Here is a 19,229-nt window from a genome sequence, read left to right as displayed (position 1 = left end):
TGAATATAAGAAGTTATACTACTACAGGGTTTAGAACTTTTCTTTTTCTAAGATTGCAGTCTATTTCAATGAATGGAGGAAAAGGAAACATCTTAAGGAATTACTAAAAGACAGGTTTTCTAAGATTTTTGCATTGGAATAAAGCAAATCTTTCATTCCATTTAGTTGTACTTTGCAAAGCTGTTCCAAACTATTGGCTGTTACTTTTGAGCTCAGAGGAAGAAATACATTTAAAAGTTTTAGTTGTTTGTTTAGTTAACAGTAGCATAGAATAAGGGTCTTAAAATGAGATCCTTTGAAATTATATGCTAATTTTAAAAAAGTGTTTTAGATGAAAGCCTCTTTTATTAAAACCATAACAAAATTTGTGGTACCCCCTCCCCAGTTAGAAACTGCTTAGAGGTGTTGCGAACCCTAGCATTGCAGGGAACCTTTGTGTAGTTAAGTGTCGGAAATTGGTGTCCTTTTGGTGAATGGTGAACTAGTAGGAAAGAATGTTAATTAAAGGTGTTTAACTAGATGGAACTGTTTACACTTTTTTAAAGATCAGTAGAAATAATAGAAAGGACCTAACGTAGATTCTTCAGGAACTCAGAGTGTCTTTTTATCACTGCAGTTGTCATGCCTTCAGGTGACAGGAACTGTAGCATAATAGATTTTTAATCTCATGTTGGTGCTGTATTTTCTTAGATCCATTTGGAGGGGATCCTTTCAAAGGTTCAGATCCATTTGCATCTGACTGTTTCTTCAAGCAGTCTTCTGCTGATCCTTTTGCCGCCTCCAGCACCGACCCCTTCAGTGCAGCCAGCAATAGCAGTAACACATCGGTAAGTGAGGGGGTAAAACTGTTAAATGGGTAGCAAGTGTTCTGAGTGAGCTTCTGGAAATAAACAGTGACGAAAGGATCCTATTTTAGGTTACTTCTGTTGGGCCTTATAAAATTTTTAGTCTCTTTTAACCCATTTAGTTTTTGGTTCAGAGCAGTATTTCACAGCTTGATCACCAACAGGAATTAACTAGAATAACTTTATGCCATCCAAAAATCAAGGCTACTTTTCAAAGGACCAAATATTGTCCCATTGGGGATATTAAAATAAATTATTAGAAATGCATATACCAATTTTAAGTAAAGGTTTTCAGAAATGTTTAATATATATTATTGAAATAATGAAAATCAATTTGAAGGGAAAAACATTGATGTTTTAGGAAAATAAAATCATTTATGTTATTATATAGACACATCTGGAATGTTGATCTTGTAAAGAAGTGCAAATTGCCACTAAATGTCAGACTCTTGAGAACATGCATAGTACAACAGCCACCATTTAATAACCACACACCGTATGATTGGCTGCTTCTCATGTGCTTTACATTCATTGTTCCTGATCTTCACATCAACCTTGCAAAGTAGGCGCTGCTGTTCCTATTTTAACAGTGGGACACTGGGACCCAGAAAATGAACGCAACCAACTTCATCAACCAAGTGCTTTATCGTCTGGAGACTTTAAAAACAAAATCTTTATATCATGGATATTTAAACATATTCAAAAGAGTAATACAGTGAAATATTCTAACACACTTTATGTATCTGTCTTCCAATTTTAATAATTATGAATGATTTTAGATTCTTGTAAAATTTTTGTTTGGAGGATTATTTTTTGAGGCAGGATTTTCATATTTATAAGTAAACCAGACACAGAAAGGATCAGTTGAATGACAGGCATTTGAAGCAAAAATTTTGTCTTTAATATTCTTAGATTAAGAATACTTCCTTTGCCGTGGCTGGTGTGGCTCCATGGATTGAGTGCTGGCCTGTGAACCAAAAGGTTGCTGGTCTGATTCCTGGTCAGGGCACATGCCTGCGTTTCAGGCCTGGTCCCCAGTTGAGGGCATGCGAGAAACAACTACTTGATGTTTCTCTCCCTCTCCTTCTCCCCCACTCACCCTCTCTCTAAAAATAAAAAAAAAATTAAGTTTTAAGAAAAGAATACTTCCTTTAGGAGAAGTCAGCCTTGTAGGTAGAGACTGGAGTGTGGTGACAACCGAAGGGAAGGTGGGGGGCAGGTAGAACGGGGTACAGGGGAGACTTTACTCTGGGCCGTGAACACATAATACAGTGTTCAGGTGGTATCTTATAGAGCTGTACACTTGAAAGCTTTATAATTTTATTAACCAATGGCTCCCAAGTAAATTCAATAAAATTATTTTAAAAGAATACTCTTTTAAAAAGGTAATAGATTTTGGTATTCTTGAATTGCTTCTTTACTGTCTTTGGTAAGGAGCTATTTGGCCAGGAACTGGTATTTTCCACTGATGTAAAACTGAGCAAATGCTTCCGTAACTGAATATTTGTGGTTTCCACAGGCTACTGGATACTGTGTTTTCCTACAGTGCATAGTTTGCCGTGTAGACCCATTTGCCAAATTCTTCTTAAGTTGGCTGCAACCTGAATTCTTTTTGCTCACCTTATTCTACCCTCTCATTCTTCACTTGTATCATTTAAGGAGCAAGAAAGCCAAGGCAGCTCTTTCTAATTTAAAAATAAAATAAAAAAGTCTCCTGTTCCTCTATACTGGTGAAATTTTTCTGCCATTTGTTCTACTTACTTTTTTTTTTCTCCCCAGTTTTTGAAAGCAACTTGCCCTTGTTGACAACTCAATTTCTCCATTCAAAGCAAAACAAAAGAACAAATTGGCAATATAAGAGTAGCTGTTTATCTAATCTGTTGTATGTGCCAGGCATGGTGCTAAGTAAGCTCTTCACGTTACCTCATTTACTCTTCACAATAATCCTATGAGGCTCATGTTATTATCTTCATGTTTAAGATAAAGTAAATGAGCCCTGGCTGGTGTGGCTCAGTGGATTGAGTGCCGGCCTGCAAACAGAAGTGTTGCTGGTTCACTTCCCAGTCAGGGCACATGCCTGGGTTGCGGGCCAGGTCCCCACAGGGGGCATGTGGGAGGTAACCACACATTGATGTTTCTCCCCTCACTTTCTCCCTCCCTTCCCCTCTGTCTAAAAATAAATAAATAAAATCGTTAAAAATAAAGTAAATGAGGCTTAGAGAGGTTAAGTGGTAATAACTTAGTAATGATAGAACCAAATTTAAACCTTGATTAAAAATCTTTTAAGGTCTTCTCCACTATAGTCTAAAATTGAACTTCATTTTTTTGTAGCTCCAAAACTCTTGATTTTGTAATCTTACTTAAAAAAAAAAAAAGGCTTCTGATTATGCCTCCAGTCCTGAGTCTCTCCCCAAAAGTCTTTCCTGTTCCCTCAAGGATGGTGTGTATTTTCAAAGGGACATAGTTTTACAACCAAACAACTGCCATTTCCTACTGCCCTAGCTAGTGTGTGGTAGCGTCGTGTAGGTGCTGAGTCCTACTGCCAAAGTGGGCAGTGGGTGGCTGATACAGGAGAGACAATTTCAATAAGTTAGGTGACCTTCTTTGAGGATTTTGGAACATGAATTTTAGTTATGAAAATTCTTTGTACTAAATTGCCTAATTATCAAACTGAGCATAACATAAAGAGTTCTGTGGCCGCTTACTCCTGGGCTACACATCCATCTTCTTCCCTTACTATCCCAGTGGTGTTTTCAGGTGGCTGCACAGTGTATGATGAAGGACTAGAACTTCCACCTGACGTGCATGCAGGAATGTTTTTTCTATTTCTTTCTGTAATTGTACACAAAACTTGTAAGCTCTTGTTAAAAACCAGACCTGCTTGTTTTTCCTTCCCTCAAAGTCAAGAGAAGAAGTGGTTAATAGTTGGTGACTTAAGTTATCATGTGAGTGTCTCTCACACCAGTATTGGGAACCTTGGAAAGTCATTTACTATACAGACCAGCTTTTTTTCTTCGATTGCTGTTTATTCATTTAGCAGCTATAATCAGAGCATAAGCTAGTGTGCTAGTTTTATAAATAATGTCATTGGCATTAGTTAAAATAAGAACTATCATTTTCAGTTCCCAAACTTTGTTACTATTAATTTTTTCTGCTTAGAGTTTTAACAGATCCTCTTTTTTAAAGAGAGAATATAATTCTCAGCATTACTTTTCTCTTTTCGAATACATTTGTTTTACTATAACAAATGTATAATTTGTTAAATTGAGCTCTGCATTGTTTTTTGACATTCAGTTATAATACCCAATTTCTTTTTTTTTTTAAGAGACTTTATTTGTTTATTTTAGACAGAGGGAAAAGGAGGACGAGAGGGAGAGAAGCATCAATGTTTTGTTGCCTCTGGAGCACCCCTTACTGGGAGCCTGGCCTGCAACCCAGACATGTGCCCTGACTGGGAATTGAACCAGCAACACTTTGGTTCACAGGTTGCTGCTCAGTCCACTGAGCCACACCAACAAGGGCTCCAATTTCTTGATGATTGGAAATAGATGAGTCAGAGTAGGAGATAAATATTGCATAACTCTTTTCATGCCCCTCTCACTTGTCTGCCAAGGCTTTTGGATGGCCTCATATAAATATGCCAGAAAGAAAAAGTTCAGTAGTCTTCCTAAAGGGAGAATTTGTTTGTGATTGAAAATTAAAAGAAGACGACTGGCTTCTGGTAAAGTTCTCACTCTTTGCAGCTACTCACCCTTAAAACTTGATCCAGAGTTTTAAATACATGGCTTATTTGAAAATAGCAGGACTCAGAGTCCCTCTCTGTCTGTCTGTCTGTCTTTCTCTCTCTCTCTTTCTCCTTCTCTGTCTGCCTCCCTCCTTTCCTCCACCCAGTGCTCAAGTGCATGTTTTCTTTAAGGAGAAGAATGCTAAATTGTTTTTAGATAACAAATAGAAAATGGAAATGTAGCATTTTCTGATATTAAGTACTACAATCTGTAAGAGTTAAAATAATATGTATCCTAAATGCAACATGTCATCCTGGAATAGGAGAAGCACATTAATGGAAAAACTGGTGAAATCCAAGTTAAGTCTATAGTTTCCTACCAGTATTAATTCTGCAGTTTTAATAGCTGTATCATGATTATATAAGATACTAATGTTAGAGAAAGCTGGTTGGAGGGTATATGGGAAATCTCTGTATTGTCTTTACAGCTATTCTAGAAATCTAAAATTAGTTTGAAAATAAAAAGTTAAAATGGTGTGCATCTATACAAGTAGCAAGATTATGAAGAAAAAAGAAATGAGTATCACAAAAGTCCAGATGATAATTACCTCTGCAAGGAGGGATGGGGAGGCGATCGGAGAGAAGCACAGGAGGACTTCTGAGGTGTTGGCAGTTTCATGGGAGGTGATTACTTGATACTTATTTGTTAAACTCTACATAATCTTTCATGCAGTTTTATGTATGATTTTGACTTAATAAGATTGCAAATTAGTAGGGGGAAACATTGTTCCTAATGACTTGTATTCCTTAATGAACCAGAGTCTGGAAAGAATAATTTCTTTGTTATGGCAATGAGGTTTCAACTATGAAATGTTGCCTTACTCAGTCATGGTTTTGTGTAATTTGTTTAGGTAGAAACACTGAAATACAATGATCCTTTTGCTCCTGGTGGAACAGTTGTTGTTGCAGCTAGTGACTCAGGTAAACCAATTTCTCTGAACAGTAAACATTACCCTTTTCTTTTAAGTTTTTCTTTGGTCTCCAAATGTATTTGTCCTATTTACATATGTGTGGCTTTAAAATTATTGTGTCGTTACATCCAGTTGTAATCTACTACTAATAACAGTGATCACAAGTGTATAAGTATCACTTTCTACTTATTTCATTTATTGTTCATGTTGAAGATCTTGCTAGCATATGTACTGTAGCCAATATCAGTAAAAGTAGTAATTTTTTCTCATATAAAACCAGTATCACTTTGCAGTTTTAAAGTCAGCATTGACTCTTACAGATCTTGGCCTAAATTTAAAAATTTGTGGTTTCCAGTAAGTTACGGTAATAGCTTTCCAAATAGTGAATGGGTCCTGTAATAATATAGAGAAAAGCGAGATGTTATTTTAGCATCCAGTTCTCATGCTTTTTTATGTTAGCTAATTATCCATTTATTCTTTTAATAACCTTTAAGTAATATTCCTATTTAAAGATCAGGAAACTGAGGACCAGAAGATCAAGTAACTTAATCAAGGTTCTTCAGCTTACTGGAATTGAGCCAAGTGAAGCCTAGATTTAAATCTAGGTCTGACAGAATCTAAAGGCTTACTTAACTAACTCTGTTTCTTTCTCACTATTCATTTAAAAATAAAACAGACCAGCTATTATGTAGGAGGGCTGGGAATTAAAGGGAAGTAAACTGAAACAAGTAAATATTTCAATATGATGCTGAAAATAGAATGCCTTATTTTTCAGATGGAAATAGGGTAAGTTATTCAGTACACAAATTTGTTGATTGTGACAAATTGAGTATTATGAACATAGAGAAAGAAAGTAGAATTGCCTTCACAATTTGGATTTCTTATACTTTACAAATTGTAACAAGATGAGATTTATTAACACTGCGCTGTTTATTTATAGGTTGAAATTTGCCTTACAGCCTGAGTAGCAAGAAGAGGAATGTAAAAAGCAGATGTGTAGAAAACAAGATTTAATGTAGTAGAGTATTAATTTAACCCAAAATTTAGAATGACAGCAAATATGATTTCTAAAAGGCTCATTGTAGTAACAGTGGTTAAATTATGTATTTTTGTAAATATGTGTACTCTTTTAGACTCTCCTTATTGAACTGGTGAATAAATAGAATACTAGGGATACTATATAATTAGAAAAAATAACATAAGAAAGTAAAATGAAAGGTTAATACATTAATAATTAACTCTCAGTTGCCCACACTAAGGAATGGGAAGTGCCATGAAAGTTCATTAAAACTGCAAACATTTAAAGGAAAGAGCTTACTACCTCCAGTTAGGCTAGATCATGAATGATTTTTAAAGCTGAAGGTGGCTTTTATGGTATGCCTTGAACGAATGGGCTAAGGTTTTGAATAAGTAGTTATGGAAAAGAGACCGTGTAAAGCAAAGAGAGTAACCTGAGCGAGGAATGGAGGCAGGACATACAGGGCATGTTCAAGAGAAAAACAGACGTTTTGGTAGAGCTTATATAGAGAGGGATAGTCAGGTTAAAGCTGAAGTGGTAGCTTGCAGTCTTACTGTAGAAGGTTTCCGTTGCCTTCATTCATCTTCTTCAATCCCAGTTTCTGGCTCATTTTGGTAAAGTGGTAGAACAAATACCACTGGGAGGGAGCTAAGATTCATTCTCGTTAATCATAGCGACACCATTTATTGAGCACTTGCATAAGTCTAGCACTCCATGTGCTGTTTTTCCATGTGTGGTCTAATTCAGTTTTCACACATGGAGCTGTTCCACAGGGTTAGAGGAGGAGTAATGGATGGACCCAGTGGGTAGGTACATCTGAGAGCTCTGGTTTTCCACTGACCCCTTTGGTCATTCCTTGTGTCTCCTTGCTGATTCTTTCTGTTATTATGCTGATGTATAGCTCTAGCCATATCGTTTTTCCTGAACTCTGGACTCATATACCCAACCACCTGTTGACATCTCCACTTAAATGAGCTGCTAGATATATCTAACACTGTCTAACAGTGTCTAATAACACTGAACTCCCGATCTTCCTTCCCAGACCTGCTTCTCTTAAAGCTTTCTCCATCTTAATTCATGGTTATTTCATCTTTAATATTGCTAAGACCTGAAATATCAAAGTCATCTGTGGTTCTTTTTCTGTCACTCTATCCTTAGCTGTAAGGAAATCTGTCTCTGTCTTCAAGTTATATCCAGTAAAAGCGTTACAGTGGCCTGTAACTTTCTACTAATCTAATGAGCATGCCCTTTACTTACTCTGCTTCAGCCACAGTGTCCTCTGTGCTGCTGCTCAGGCAACGGGCTGGTGTTCCTTAGGCTCTCCGCCCTCACCTGTTCCCTGTTCCTGGGCTGATCTTTCTTCATCTCTCCACGCGATGTGCTCCATTACCTCTAACAAATCTTCACCAAACTGTCAATCCAGTGAGGCTTATTCACCCCATTTTAACATTTACAACTACCAACATCCATCCCAGCAATCCTACCTTAAAATTATTCTGTACTCTTTTTTCGTTCATTACAGCTAATTACTTTACAGCATATAGTACGAATTACTTTGTTTTTCTTTTATCTATCTTCTTCCAGTGGATTTTAATTTCCTTAGGAACCTGGATCTTTGTATTCACTGATGTAGTCCAAGAACATTAAACCATGCATGGGCACATAATACTACTTAATGAATGGATGAATGAATTACTCTCCTCACAGAGCATGTGATAGTAGCCCAGTGGGTGAAAACCTTGAGGATGGGGTATATTGTTTATGTTGTTCTGATAAGTGGGTTTTTAGAAACATTGTGGTAAAATATATATAACATAACATTTACCATTTTAGACATTTTTAAGTGTGTGGTTCAGCGTGTTACGTACATTCACATTGTTGCTTGGCCATCACACCCACACATCTCAACTTGTTTTATCGTCATAACCTGCAGTTCGACACTGATTAAAGTTCCCCATTATTCCTTCTGCCAGGCTCTGGCAACTACCACTTATTTACTCTCTGTATTTACTTACTTCACATTTATTTATGAATTTGACTACTCTAGATACCTCATATAAGTGGGATCATATAGTATTTATCTTTTTGTGACTGGCTTATTTTACTAAGTATGGTGTCTTTAAGGTTCATCTGTGTGAGAATTTCCTTTCCTATTAAGACCAAGTAATATTTTATTTTATGTTCATACCACATTTTGTTTATTCACTTATACTTCCATAGACACTTGGGTTGCTTCTACATTTTGGTTATTATGAATAATGCTGCCCTTCATATTAGTACACAGATATCTGTTTAAGTCCTTGGTTTCAATTCTTTATTGTATACACCCAAAAGTGAAATTGCTGGATCATATGGTAATTCTCTTTTTTCATTTTTTGAGAGACTATCATACTGTTGTTCATAGTAGCTATACCATTTTAATTTTTTTAAATTAATTTTAGAGAGAAGGGAAGGGAGGGAGAAAGAGAGGAAGACAAACATCGACGTGAGAGAGAAACATCAATCAGTTGCCTCTCATAAGCACCCTGACTGGGAATGAACCCACAGCCTTTCGCTTTGCGGGATGACACCCATCCATCTGAAGCCACACCAGTCAGGGAAGCAGCTGTACCATGTTACATTCCAGGGGTCCCAGTTTTTCTTCATCCCCACCAATACTTACTACTTCCTGGTTTTTTGGTAATAGCCATCCTGAAGGGCATCAGGTGTTATCTCACTGATTTGAGTTACACTTCCCTAATGATGAGTTGAAAGCATCTATTCATGTGCTTGCTTATTGGCCATTTAGGTAATCTTCTTTGAAGAAATGTCTGTTTAAGTACTTTGTCCATTTTTCATATTAGTTGTTTTCTTTTTTGTTGTTGTTGTAGGAATTCTTTATATACTCTGGATTTAACTCCTTATGAGACATATGATTTGCAGATATTTTCTCCATTCCACTGGTTGCCTTTTCCTTGTGTTGGTTGATACTGTCCATTGGTGCACATGATTTTTTTTAAGAATATTTTATTTATTTATTTTTAGAGAGAGGGGAAGGGAAGGAGAAAGAGTGGGAGAGAAACATCAATGTGTGGTTGCCTCTCATGTGTCCCCTACTGGGGACTTGACCTGCAACCCAGGCATGTGTCCTGACTGGGAATCAAACCGGTGACCCTTTGCTTCACAGGCCTGTGTTCAATCCACTGAGCTACACCAGCCAGAGCAAAATTTTTAGGTTTTGATGTAGTTCACTGTATCTACTCTGTTGCCTGTGCTTTTAATGTCACATGCAAGAAAGTAGAGCTGTTTATATCATGTAACTTTCCCCTATGTGTTTTCTAAGAGTTTTATAGTTTTAAATCTTATATTCAAGTCCTTGATCCATTTTTTAATATTTTTATCATATTTTTTATTATTTTTTATCCCCCTCACACCCTCTCCCACCTCTAACCATTCCCCCATGATCCATTTTGAGTTAAATTTCATATATGTTTTAAGGTAAGGTCCAACTTCATTTCTTTTTCATGTGAATATCAGTTTTCCCAACACCATCTATTGAAAGGACTTGCTCTTTCTGCGCTGAGTGGTTTGTCATCCTTGCAGAACATAATTTGACCATATATGCAAGGGTTTGTTTTTGGGCTTTCTAGCCTGTGTCGGTGGTCTAAATGTCTAATGCCAGTACTGTTTCAATTACTGTAACTTTGTTATACATTTTGAAAAAAGGAGGTTTGAAGCCTATATTATTTTTCAAAATTGCTTTGGTTACTCAGGGTTTCTGGAGATTCCATATGAATTTTAGAATGAGTTTCCTATTTTTGCAAAAAATGTCATTGGGATTTTCATAGAGAATGCATTCAGTCTGTAGATTGCTTTGGATATTATTAAAAATCTTACCAAGTCTTCTAATCCACAAACATGGGCTGTCTTTCCACTTATTTGTTCTTTACTTACAGAATGTTTTATAATTGTCAGTGCTTAAGTCTGCCTTGGTTAAGTTAATTCCTAAGTATTTTATTCCTTTTGCTGCTATTTCAAATGAAATTATTTTCTTTTTAATTTTCACCCAAGGATATGCTTCTTGATTTAGAGCTGGGGCAGAGAGAGAGAGAGAGAAACATTGATCTGTGAGAGAAACATGAAATCAGATGGGATTTGATTCCCATGGGAATTGAATCCACAACCGTGTGGTATATCGTTCATTGCTCCAGTGAACTGAGCTACCTGGCCAGGGCTGAAATTATTTTCTTAATTTCCTTTTTATATTTTTTATTGTTAGTGTATAGAAATCTTACTGGTTTTTGTGTATTGATTTTTATGTCTTACTGCTTGCTGAATCCATTTGTTCTAAATAGGTGTTTTTGTGGAATCTTTAGTTTTCTACATCTCAGATCATGTCTTCTACACAGATAATTTTATTTGTTCTTTTACAATTGGGTGCTCTTCTTCACCTTACCTAATTATTCTAGTTAGGTCTTCTATATTGACATACAAGCCTAGGAAGCACAGAGTCCCAAACAAGGTGAACTCACAGAGGCCCACACCAAAACACATAATTAAAATACAGGAGGTTAAGGACAAAGATGAATCTTAAAAGCAGCAAGAGAAAAGTAGTTAATTACCTACAAGGGAACCACCATAAGAACATCAGCTGATTTCTCAACAGAAACTTTGCAGGCCAGAAAGGATTGGCAAGAAATATTCAAAGTGATGAAAAGCAAGGACCTACAACTAAGATTACTTTATCCAGAAAAGCTTCATTTAGAATCAAAGGACAGATAAAGAGCTTCCCAGAAAAGAAAAAGTTAAAGTTCATCACGACCAAACAGTATTAATTGAAATATGAAAAGGTCTTCTTTAAGAAGAAGAAGAAAAAAAGATAGAAAATATAAATAGTAAAATGGCAATAAATGCATATTTTTCAACAATTGAATCTAAAAAACAAAATAAAGAAGCAGACAGAAACAAACTCACAGACACAGAGAACATTTTGAGGGTTGCTAGATGGGAGACAGGCTGGAGGAATGGGTGGAAAAGGTGAAAAGATTAGGAAGTACAGATTGGTTGTTACAGAGTAGTGGTGAGGATGTGAAGTACATCATAGGCAATACGTAGTCAGTAGTATTCTAGTAACTGTGTATGGTGTCGGGGAGGCACGAGGTTTATTAGTATGCTCACTCAGTCGCACCAGATCTAGTCACTGTGGTCCACATCTGGCACGAATACTTTATTGTATGTCAGCCGTAATTGAAAAATGAAAAATGATTTAAATAAATTTTAAAAAACTATAAGCTTTCAAAGTAAAAAACATAAGCACAAATTTTTGTTCTTAAAAATTAAATGCTAGCCCTGGTTAGTGTGGCTCAGTGGATTGAGCACCAGCCTGCAAACCAAAGGGTCGCAGTTTCAATCCCCAGTCAGGGCACACACCTGGGTTGGGGGCCAGGTCCCCAGTGGGGGGCACATGAGAGGCAACTACACGCTGATGTTTCTCTCCCTCTCTTTCTCCTTCTCTTCCCCTCTCTCTAAAAATAAAATAAAAAATAAATGATAAATTACTTCACTTTACCTCTAAAGTATAGTAGGCATGACACATAGAAGGACATTAAAATTTTTTAATATTTTGCCTCACATTGGGGGCTTTTCAGCTTTTCCTACTGCCATCAGTAGGCACATTACAGAACTAAGAAAGAAAACAGAAGCAAGAAAATTCAGGTTACTGAGTTTCTACATACACTTTATTTCAACTTTTAAAAGTTTTTTTTTTGCCACTTCATTATAAATGAGATTAGTTCTGTTGCCAGAAAATTTTTTGCATGGGATATTTTACTAACTCCTGACTGAGAAAATGCAGTCTTTCCAATTCCTTTTTTTTTTAAAGATTTTATTTATTTTAGACAGAGGGGAAGGGAGGGAGAAAAAGAGGGAGAGAAACATCACTGTGTGGTTGCCTCTTGTGTGCCCCCTACAGGGACCTGACCTGGCCTGCCACCCAGGCATGTGTCCTGACTGAGAATCAAACTGGTGACTCTTTGGTTTGCAGGCTGGTGCTCAATCCACTGAGCCACCCCAGCCAGGGCCCAACTCTCAGTTAAAGCTTTACAACATCCCGAAGAGTGAGTAGAAGGGAGCTCGTGGCATCCCCAGAGCATCTTTGGCTCCAGCAGTAATAAAATTCGGAGTAGGTAGGTCTTTGTTTTTACAGGCAGTGACTCAGGCTAAGCACACAGATGTTCATATATTTTATGATTCTTAGATTCCGCTTTCTTTCATGTTCTTTAATTTTCATCATTTCCACAAGCCACAGTCCATGACTTTCTCCTCCAAGGCCACTTAATTGTTGAATGGAAAAATGTGTGTGCGTGCCCTGACTGGTGTGTCTCGGTTGGGCATTGTCCCACAAAGTGAAAGGTTGCTGGTTCGTTCGATTCATGGTCAGGGCACATGCCTGGGTTGCAGCTTCGCTCCAGTTTTGCAGTGTGGGAGGCCACTGATTGGTGTTTCTCTCTCTCATTGGATATTCACTTCCCTCTCCGAAAATAAATAAATAAGTAAATTTTTTAAAAAGAAAGAAAGAAAAGCCCTGACTGATGTGGCCCAGTGGGTTGGGTATTGCCCTGAGGACTGAGAGGTCGTGGGTTTGATTCCCACTCAGAGCACATAGCTGGATTGTGAGCTGGGTCCTTGGTCGGGGGCTTGCACAGGCAACCAAGAGATGTTTCTCTCTCTTTTTTCCTATCTTCTCTTCTCTCTAAAAATAAATCAATCTCTAAAAATTGTTTTAAAAAATAAAAAAAGAAATGTGTGCACATGAGCAGGTGTGTGGTGCGTGTCTCTCTGCTCTTACCTCCTTTCTGTCCACCAGTAAAAGAAAGTGAAATCTTTCTCATGAAGTCTTCTTTGCCTCTTTCTCATAAGCATAGATGTTGCCTCTCCTTTGCTGTCTCTGAATTTTAACACTTACTGTGTAGCAATTGTGTGTGTGTGTGTATATCACTTAGTTAAATCATGAGTTCCTTGAAGGTAGATGTCGTGTCTTATTCTATTCTGAATCCTTAGAACCAAACCTTGAACATAATAGATGCTTAGTAAATGTGAATGGATAAGTGGGTCAGGGGGTGTGTGAATGAATTGGAGATGAGCTTGAGAAAATGGATCCTTTATTAATGACCAGTATCGACACCTCATGTTACTCATGAGGATCTGTTGAAGGTTTTCAGTGAGCTTGAGCTCAATTATCTTGTGGGTCATAAATGGGTCATGGAGGGGGGGGGAAGATTTCTTGCTCTCAGGATTCTCTGGTAGACAGCTGTTTTATGGGATTTATTTGTGAGCCTTAAAACTGGTTTCCCTTTTTATTTGTTGGTCATCTGGCTAAATAGGTGGTTATCCTCCTTTTTTAATTTTTAAAAATATTGTCAACAATAAGAGTTCTGTCTTATTTGCCAGACCTTGTTTTTGGCCTTGAAGATCCAGAGGTCAACAGAACAGAGTTCCTCTTTAATAGAGCTTACATGTGATAAGTTAGGTACTGGTGAATGCTATAAATTAAATCAGGGTAATGGGATAAAATGTGGTATGCCTAAAGTGTAGCTTTATCCATCACACATTAAAAAAAAAGCATGTCAGCATAGTATGATCTCAAATATGTAATGAAAAATACGAGGATAAAAAGCTGTTACAGAAGTATGCTAAAATACTGGTACAGGTTATTTCTGGAAATGATATTATAGATGACATTTTTTATTATGCTTTTATATATTTTTCCAGAGTGTTCATTACCTTTATTCTTAGGGAGAAGAGGGTGTTAGTGAGGCCACGTTTGCATTGAAAGCCTGGTTCTGCTGGCCCACAGACCTGGTGCATCAGTAGGTAGTAAGCCACCTGCCCAGTTCCTCACTGTGTTGTTTTTGGGGCTCCTCAGCAGGTGGCTCACACACACTCCAAACACGTTCGCACTCAGCGACGCCTTCCAATTTCTGAGCAGGCCTCTGCCTCATAGCAGTCACGATCAACATCAGAGAAAGTGGTAGCCAAAGTCTTACTAAGTCCCCAGTTTGGGGAAAGTACATTGTCATTCTTTCAGGATACATGTCCTGGTGTTTTTGGCCAATGCTGAATATTTAAGTTACTTTAATGAAGAAATTGTAGAAAAACTCTAGTTCACTACAGCAGCATATGCTTCATACATAAATGTCATGTTTTTTATTCATTTATTTCACAGTGTACACTTTTTGTCAAAATTTCAGTCAGACCTGACGTAACTCAGCACTGTTGCCACGCATGCGTTAGGACTTCTCGTGAAAGTTCTGGGACAGCAGCAGAGGAAAAGCAGGAGGCGGATTTCTCAGTCCCTCCAGTGCAGTGAGCCCAGCTCCTTTGCCCTTGCCACCTGTCTTCCAGTCAGGAGAGCATCTGCACCCTGATGATACCTCGGTGGCCCTGGTGTCAGGATAACAGGAGGAGGGAAAGAAACAAGGGAAGGCCTGAAACAGCACCCATGACTAGGCTGGGTCCCAGGCTCTTGACTCAGCAGATATGTAATAATAGTAAAGCAGCTTTCACAGCCGAAGCTGTAGAATTTCCTGTAACTCTGGACTTTCCACATCCTCTTCAGGCTCTGAGTCGTTATGTACCCTGGAGGACTAATTTTTTCTATGCTTCTACCCACCTCTCTGTGCTTCCTCCACCCAGTGACCATCTGGGTGACAAAGCAAACAAAAAATAATACACAGGGTTGGCAAAAGTAGGTTTACAATTGTAATACAAATAAATAATATAATAGTACAAGAATAAACTCTGTTTCATGTACTCCCTACTGTAAACCTACTTTTACCTAGCCCTGTATACTTCCCTTGCCTCTTCTGTTTGTGTCCATTGTATACTCATTTTTAGGATAAGAGCACGCTTTACACGTTTAAATGGTGGGTGGGCACTGTTGTTCTAAAACTGATTTGATGTAGAGATGAAGAGTTGAGGAAGGACAAGGAGACTTTTTCTGCACCTCTTAGCTTGCTCTGTCTTACCCTCTCTTTTCACAGGTCTCTTCCCCCGCACCTTTCTTTCTTTGTCCTTGCCTATGTCGAACAGCAGTTTCTATAAACATTCTTCGACTTTATTGGTAGAACTTATGCCTCAACAGGTGAAACCAATCTCAAAGTAGATCAGTTCATTCCTACCTGAAATGTTCATCCATGTGATAGGTGCACTGTGATGGAACAGGTCATTTCTCATGCCTGTGGAGCACGCTTTTTGCAATTACTGTGCCTTCTGCCTGGAATAGCCTTCTCTCTCCCACCTTCATCTGTTTGGCAGATCCCCGCCCTTATTTACAAGGCCTAGCTCAAATGTAGTGGCTTCTTTGATACTTTTCCTAATTCTCCCAGACAGGTAGTGACTCCTACAACAGGTTTTTCGTAACCTCAAATAGCTCATTTAAGATTGTTTTGTTATGGTTTGCTTACATGTTTCTCACTAGACAGTGAATTCTAGTGAAGTTCTTTGGCTTCTTCATTTCCTATACTATTCTTAACCTCCCCCTGTCTATTTCATACCTACCATTTATGCTTCTTATTCCCTATGCCTTGTCCCCCATTTTTACCTCTCCCCCTCCCCGCTGATAACCCTCCATGTGATCTCCATTTCTGTGATTCTGTTCTTATTCTAGTTGTTTGCTTAGTTTGTTTTTGTTTTATGTTCAGTTGTTGATAGTTGTGTGTTTGTTGTCATTTTACTGTTCATAGTTTTGATCTTTTTCTTAGTTAAGTCCCTTTAACATTTCATATCATAAGGGCTTGGTGATGATGAACCTCTTTAACTTGACCTTATCTGGGAAGCATTTTATTGCCCTTCCATTCTAAATGATAGCTTTGCTGATAGAGCAATCTTGGGTGTAGGTCCTTGTCTTTCATGATGACTTCAAATACTTCTTTCCAGCCCCATCTTGCCTGTAAGGTTTCTTTTGAGAAATTAGCTGCTAAGTCTTTTGGGAACTCTTTCATAGGCAACTCTCTCCTTTTCTCTTGCTGCTTTTAAAGTTCTCTGCTTTAATCTTGGGTATTGTAATTCTGATGTGCCTTGGTGTGTGCTTCCTTGGGTCCAGCCTCTTTGGGACTCTCTGAGCTTCCTGACTTCCTGGAAGTCTATTTCCTTTGCCAGATTGGGGATGTTCTTCATTGTTTTTCAAATAAGTTTTCAATTTCTTGCTCTTCCTTTTCTCCTTCTGCACCCCTGTGATTTGGATGTGGAACATTTAAAGTTGTCCTGGAGGTTCCTAAGCCTCTCCTTGTTCTTTTAAATTCATGTTTCTTTATTCCATTCTGCTTGAATGTTTATTTCTTCTTTCTGGTCCAAATCGTTAATTTGATTCCTGGTTTCCTTCCCTTCACTGTTGGTCCCCTGTATATTTTTCTTTATTTCACTTTTCATAGCCTTCACTTTTTCCTCTATTTTGCAACCATGCTCAACCATTTCTGTGAGCATCCTGATTACCAATGTTTTGAACTCTGCATCTGATAGGTTGACTATCTCTTTTTTTGCTTTGTTGTTTTTCTGGAGTTTTTATCTGTTTTTTAATTTGGGCCATACTTCTTTGTCTCTGTGCACCTGTTACGTTGTAAGGGGTGGAGCCATAGGTATTTACCAGGCAGGATAGCCCATGTCACTGGGTTGTGGCCCTGTATGTAGGGGAGGGGTCTGAGTAGGAACAATATTGCCTGCTCTGCTTTTGGCCAGCTTTCAGTCACTTCCCTCACTACTCATAAGCAGATTGGGCCCTTCTAGGTTGGTACCCAGGTAGGTGGACTTGTATATGTTCTAGGACCCTGTGGGTCTCTCCAACAAATTCCTGTGAGGCTGGGAGTTTCTCCCACCACCACAACCCCCACAGGTTTTTATAGCCAGAGGTTTTGAGTTTTTCTTTTCCTGTACTGGAACCCTGGATTGCGTAGTCTGTCTTGCTCCCCAGTTGTTCCAAAGTGTTAAATGCTTTCCCTGGAATTGGTTTACCTGTTTTTATTTTATCCTAAATCATTTATCAGTTGATTTATATAGAAGAATATATTTATCTTGTAGGGATATCAATGTGTTCACTGGGAACTTAAGTCAGAAATTCAGAACTATTATTTGGAATTAGATATTTTTTATCTGTCTTAATGTTACCAAACAAAAGAGGATGTGAAATTTGATGTCTTTCTGTCCTGTTGTATTGATTTTCTGTATTCATTTTAGCCACAGACCCCTTCGCTTCTGTTTTTGGAAATGAATCATTTGAAGATGGATTTGCCGACTTCAGCAGATTGTCAAAGGTAATCAAAACTGACTGGTGGGAAAGTGGAATACACTATGTCTCCACCAAAAGAGCAGCCCTTCCTTTCTATTATTTAAGCCTCTGACAATGCAACTTGATTTCGATAAATCGCAGCAAATGTTGATTTCGATAGAAATGAAAGGTAAGATATAATTAGATGTATTTCTATTTAAAAAGACAGCAATGAGTGTATAGGTAATTATAGTGTTTTACTGACAAGTTTGCTCAACAATTTCATTTCTAAGAGTCTTCTGTCTTTTTAAACATGTTTCTTCCAATTGAACTACATTTTTCTCCTCTTGATTGTCTGGGTCAATATATAATCTGGGCATTCCGTTCTATCCTCTCTGCATTGCTTAATTGATTTTTTTGTTGTTGTTCTAAGGCTGTTAGGTTTATATTAAGACAATTAATACACATAGTCCAGCACTTAAATATCTACTACCTACTTTCCAAGATAGCTTTAGGACTGATTGAAGCCAAAACAGTAAAATTAGAGTCAAATTGTCTATGCCATTGTTTCTCAGCTGGGTGGTACTTCCCCCCTCTCCCCACCCCCAGGAAACCTTTGGCAATGTCTAAAGGTATTTTTGGTTGTCACAGCTAGAGAGGGGGACTGCTCATACTTAGCAGATAGAGAGCGGGGATGCTGTTAAACACCCTGCAAACCCCCTGTCCAGCCCCCACAACCCCCAACATAGAATTATGGCCAGCCCACAATGTCAGTAGTGCTCTGTAGAGAAATACTGGCCTGAATAGGTCTAAAATCATAACATCTGATTCATTGTAGAATACTCAGTCTTTTATTACTCCTCGTATTAGAAGGACAGGGCCCTCAGACTCACATAATGACTCAAATTATGGGTCCATGGCTCACTTTGTTTTAAAACACTGATTTCAAGCTGTCTTTAATGTTTTTGAAACGTCTTTTTTTTTTTTTGACATTTGCTAAATCTTGCCTATATTTAAATATACCTTGGGAAGTGTGAAATCTTTTTTTTAATCATTCAGATCAGATACCCATTTGAGGGAAGATATGTAGTCCCTGTAAAATGGCCTCAGGTGGTTTTGTATTGCCTGAAGCTTGACAAACAGTTGATCCAGAGTTGGCTTGTTTTGGTACAACAACCCAGGCCTGTTGCTCTTAATAAATAGTGATGTTGCCCTGGCTGGTGTGGCTGAGTGGATTGAGTACAGGCCTGCAAACCAAAGGGTTGCTGATTTAATTCCCAGCCAGGGTACAGGCCTGGGTTGCTGGCCAGGTCCCCAGTGAGGGGAGTGCGAGAGGCAGCCACACACTAATGTTTTTCTCCCTTTCTTTCTCCTTCCCTTCCCCTCTCTAAAAATAAATAAATAAAATTTTGGAAGGAAGGAAAGAATAAGA

At 38.0% G+C, this 19,229-nt stretch overlaps 1 protein-coding gene across 4 annotated transcripts in view; it reads left to right on the top strand.

Annotated features, from left to right (window-relative positions):
* The window catches only part of EPS15 (epidermal growth factor receptor pathway substrate 15), a 122,962-nt gene that overhangs the window by 97,056 nt on the left and 6,677 nt on the right, over positions 1-19,229 (top strand). For all 4 annotated transcript variants that reach the window (XM_053655451.1, XM_053655452.1, XM_053655450.1 and 1 more), the window contains 3 exons: positions 691-827; positions 5,481-5,550; positions 17,767-17,843. In XM_053655451.1, coding sequence (XP_053511426.1) covers positions 691-827; positions 5,481-5,550; positions 17,767-17,843 — 284 coding nt within the window. The remainder of the gene's footprint in view (positions 1-690; positions 828-5,480; positions 5,551-17,766; positions 17,844-19,229) is intronic.

Source organism: Artibeus jamaicensis, unplaced genomic scaffold (genome assembly GCF_021234435.1).
Source record: "Artibeus jamaicensis isolate MK-2021 breed Jamaican fruit bat unplaced genomic scaffold, CSHL_Jam_final scaffold_1019, whole genome shotgun sequence".
Classification (NCBI taxonomy): Eukaryota; Metazoa; Chordata; class Mammalia; order Chiroptera; family Phyllostomidae; genus Artibeus; species Artibeus jamaicensis.
Note: the sequence above shows the minus strand (reverse complement) of the source record. Positions and strands in the feature narration are given on the sequence as shown.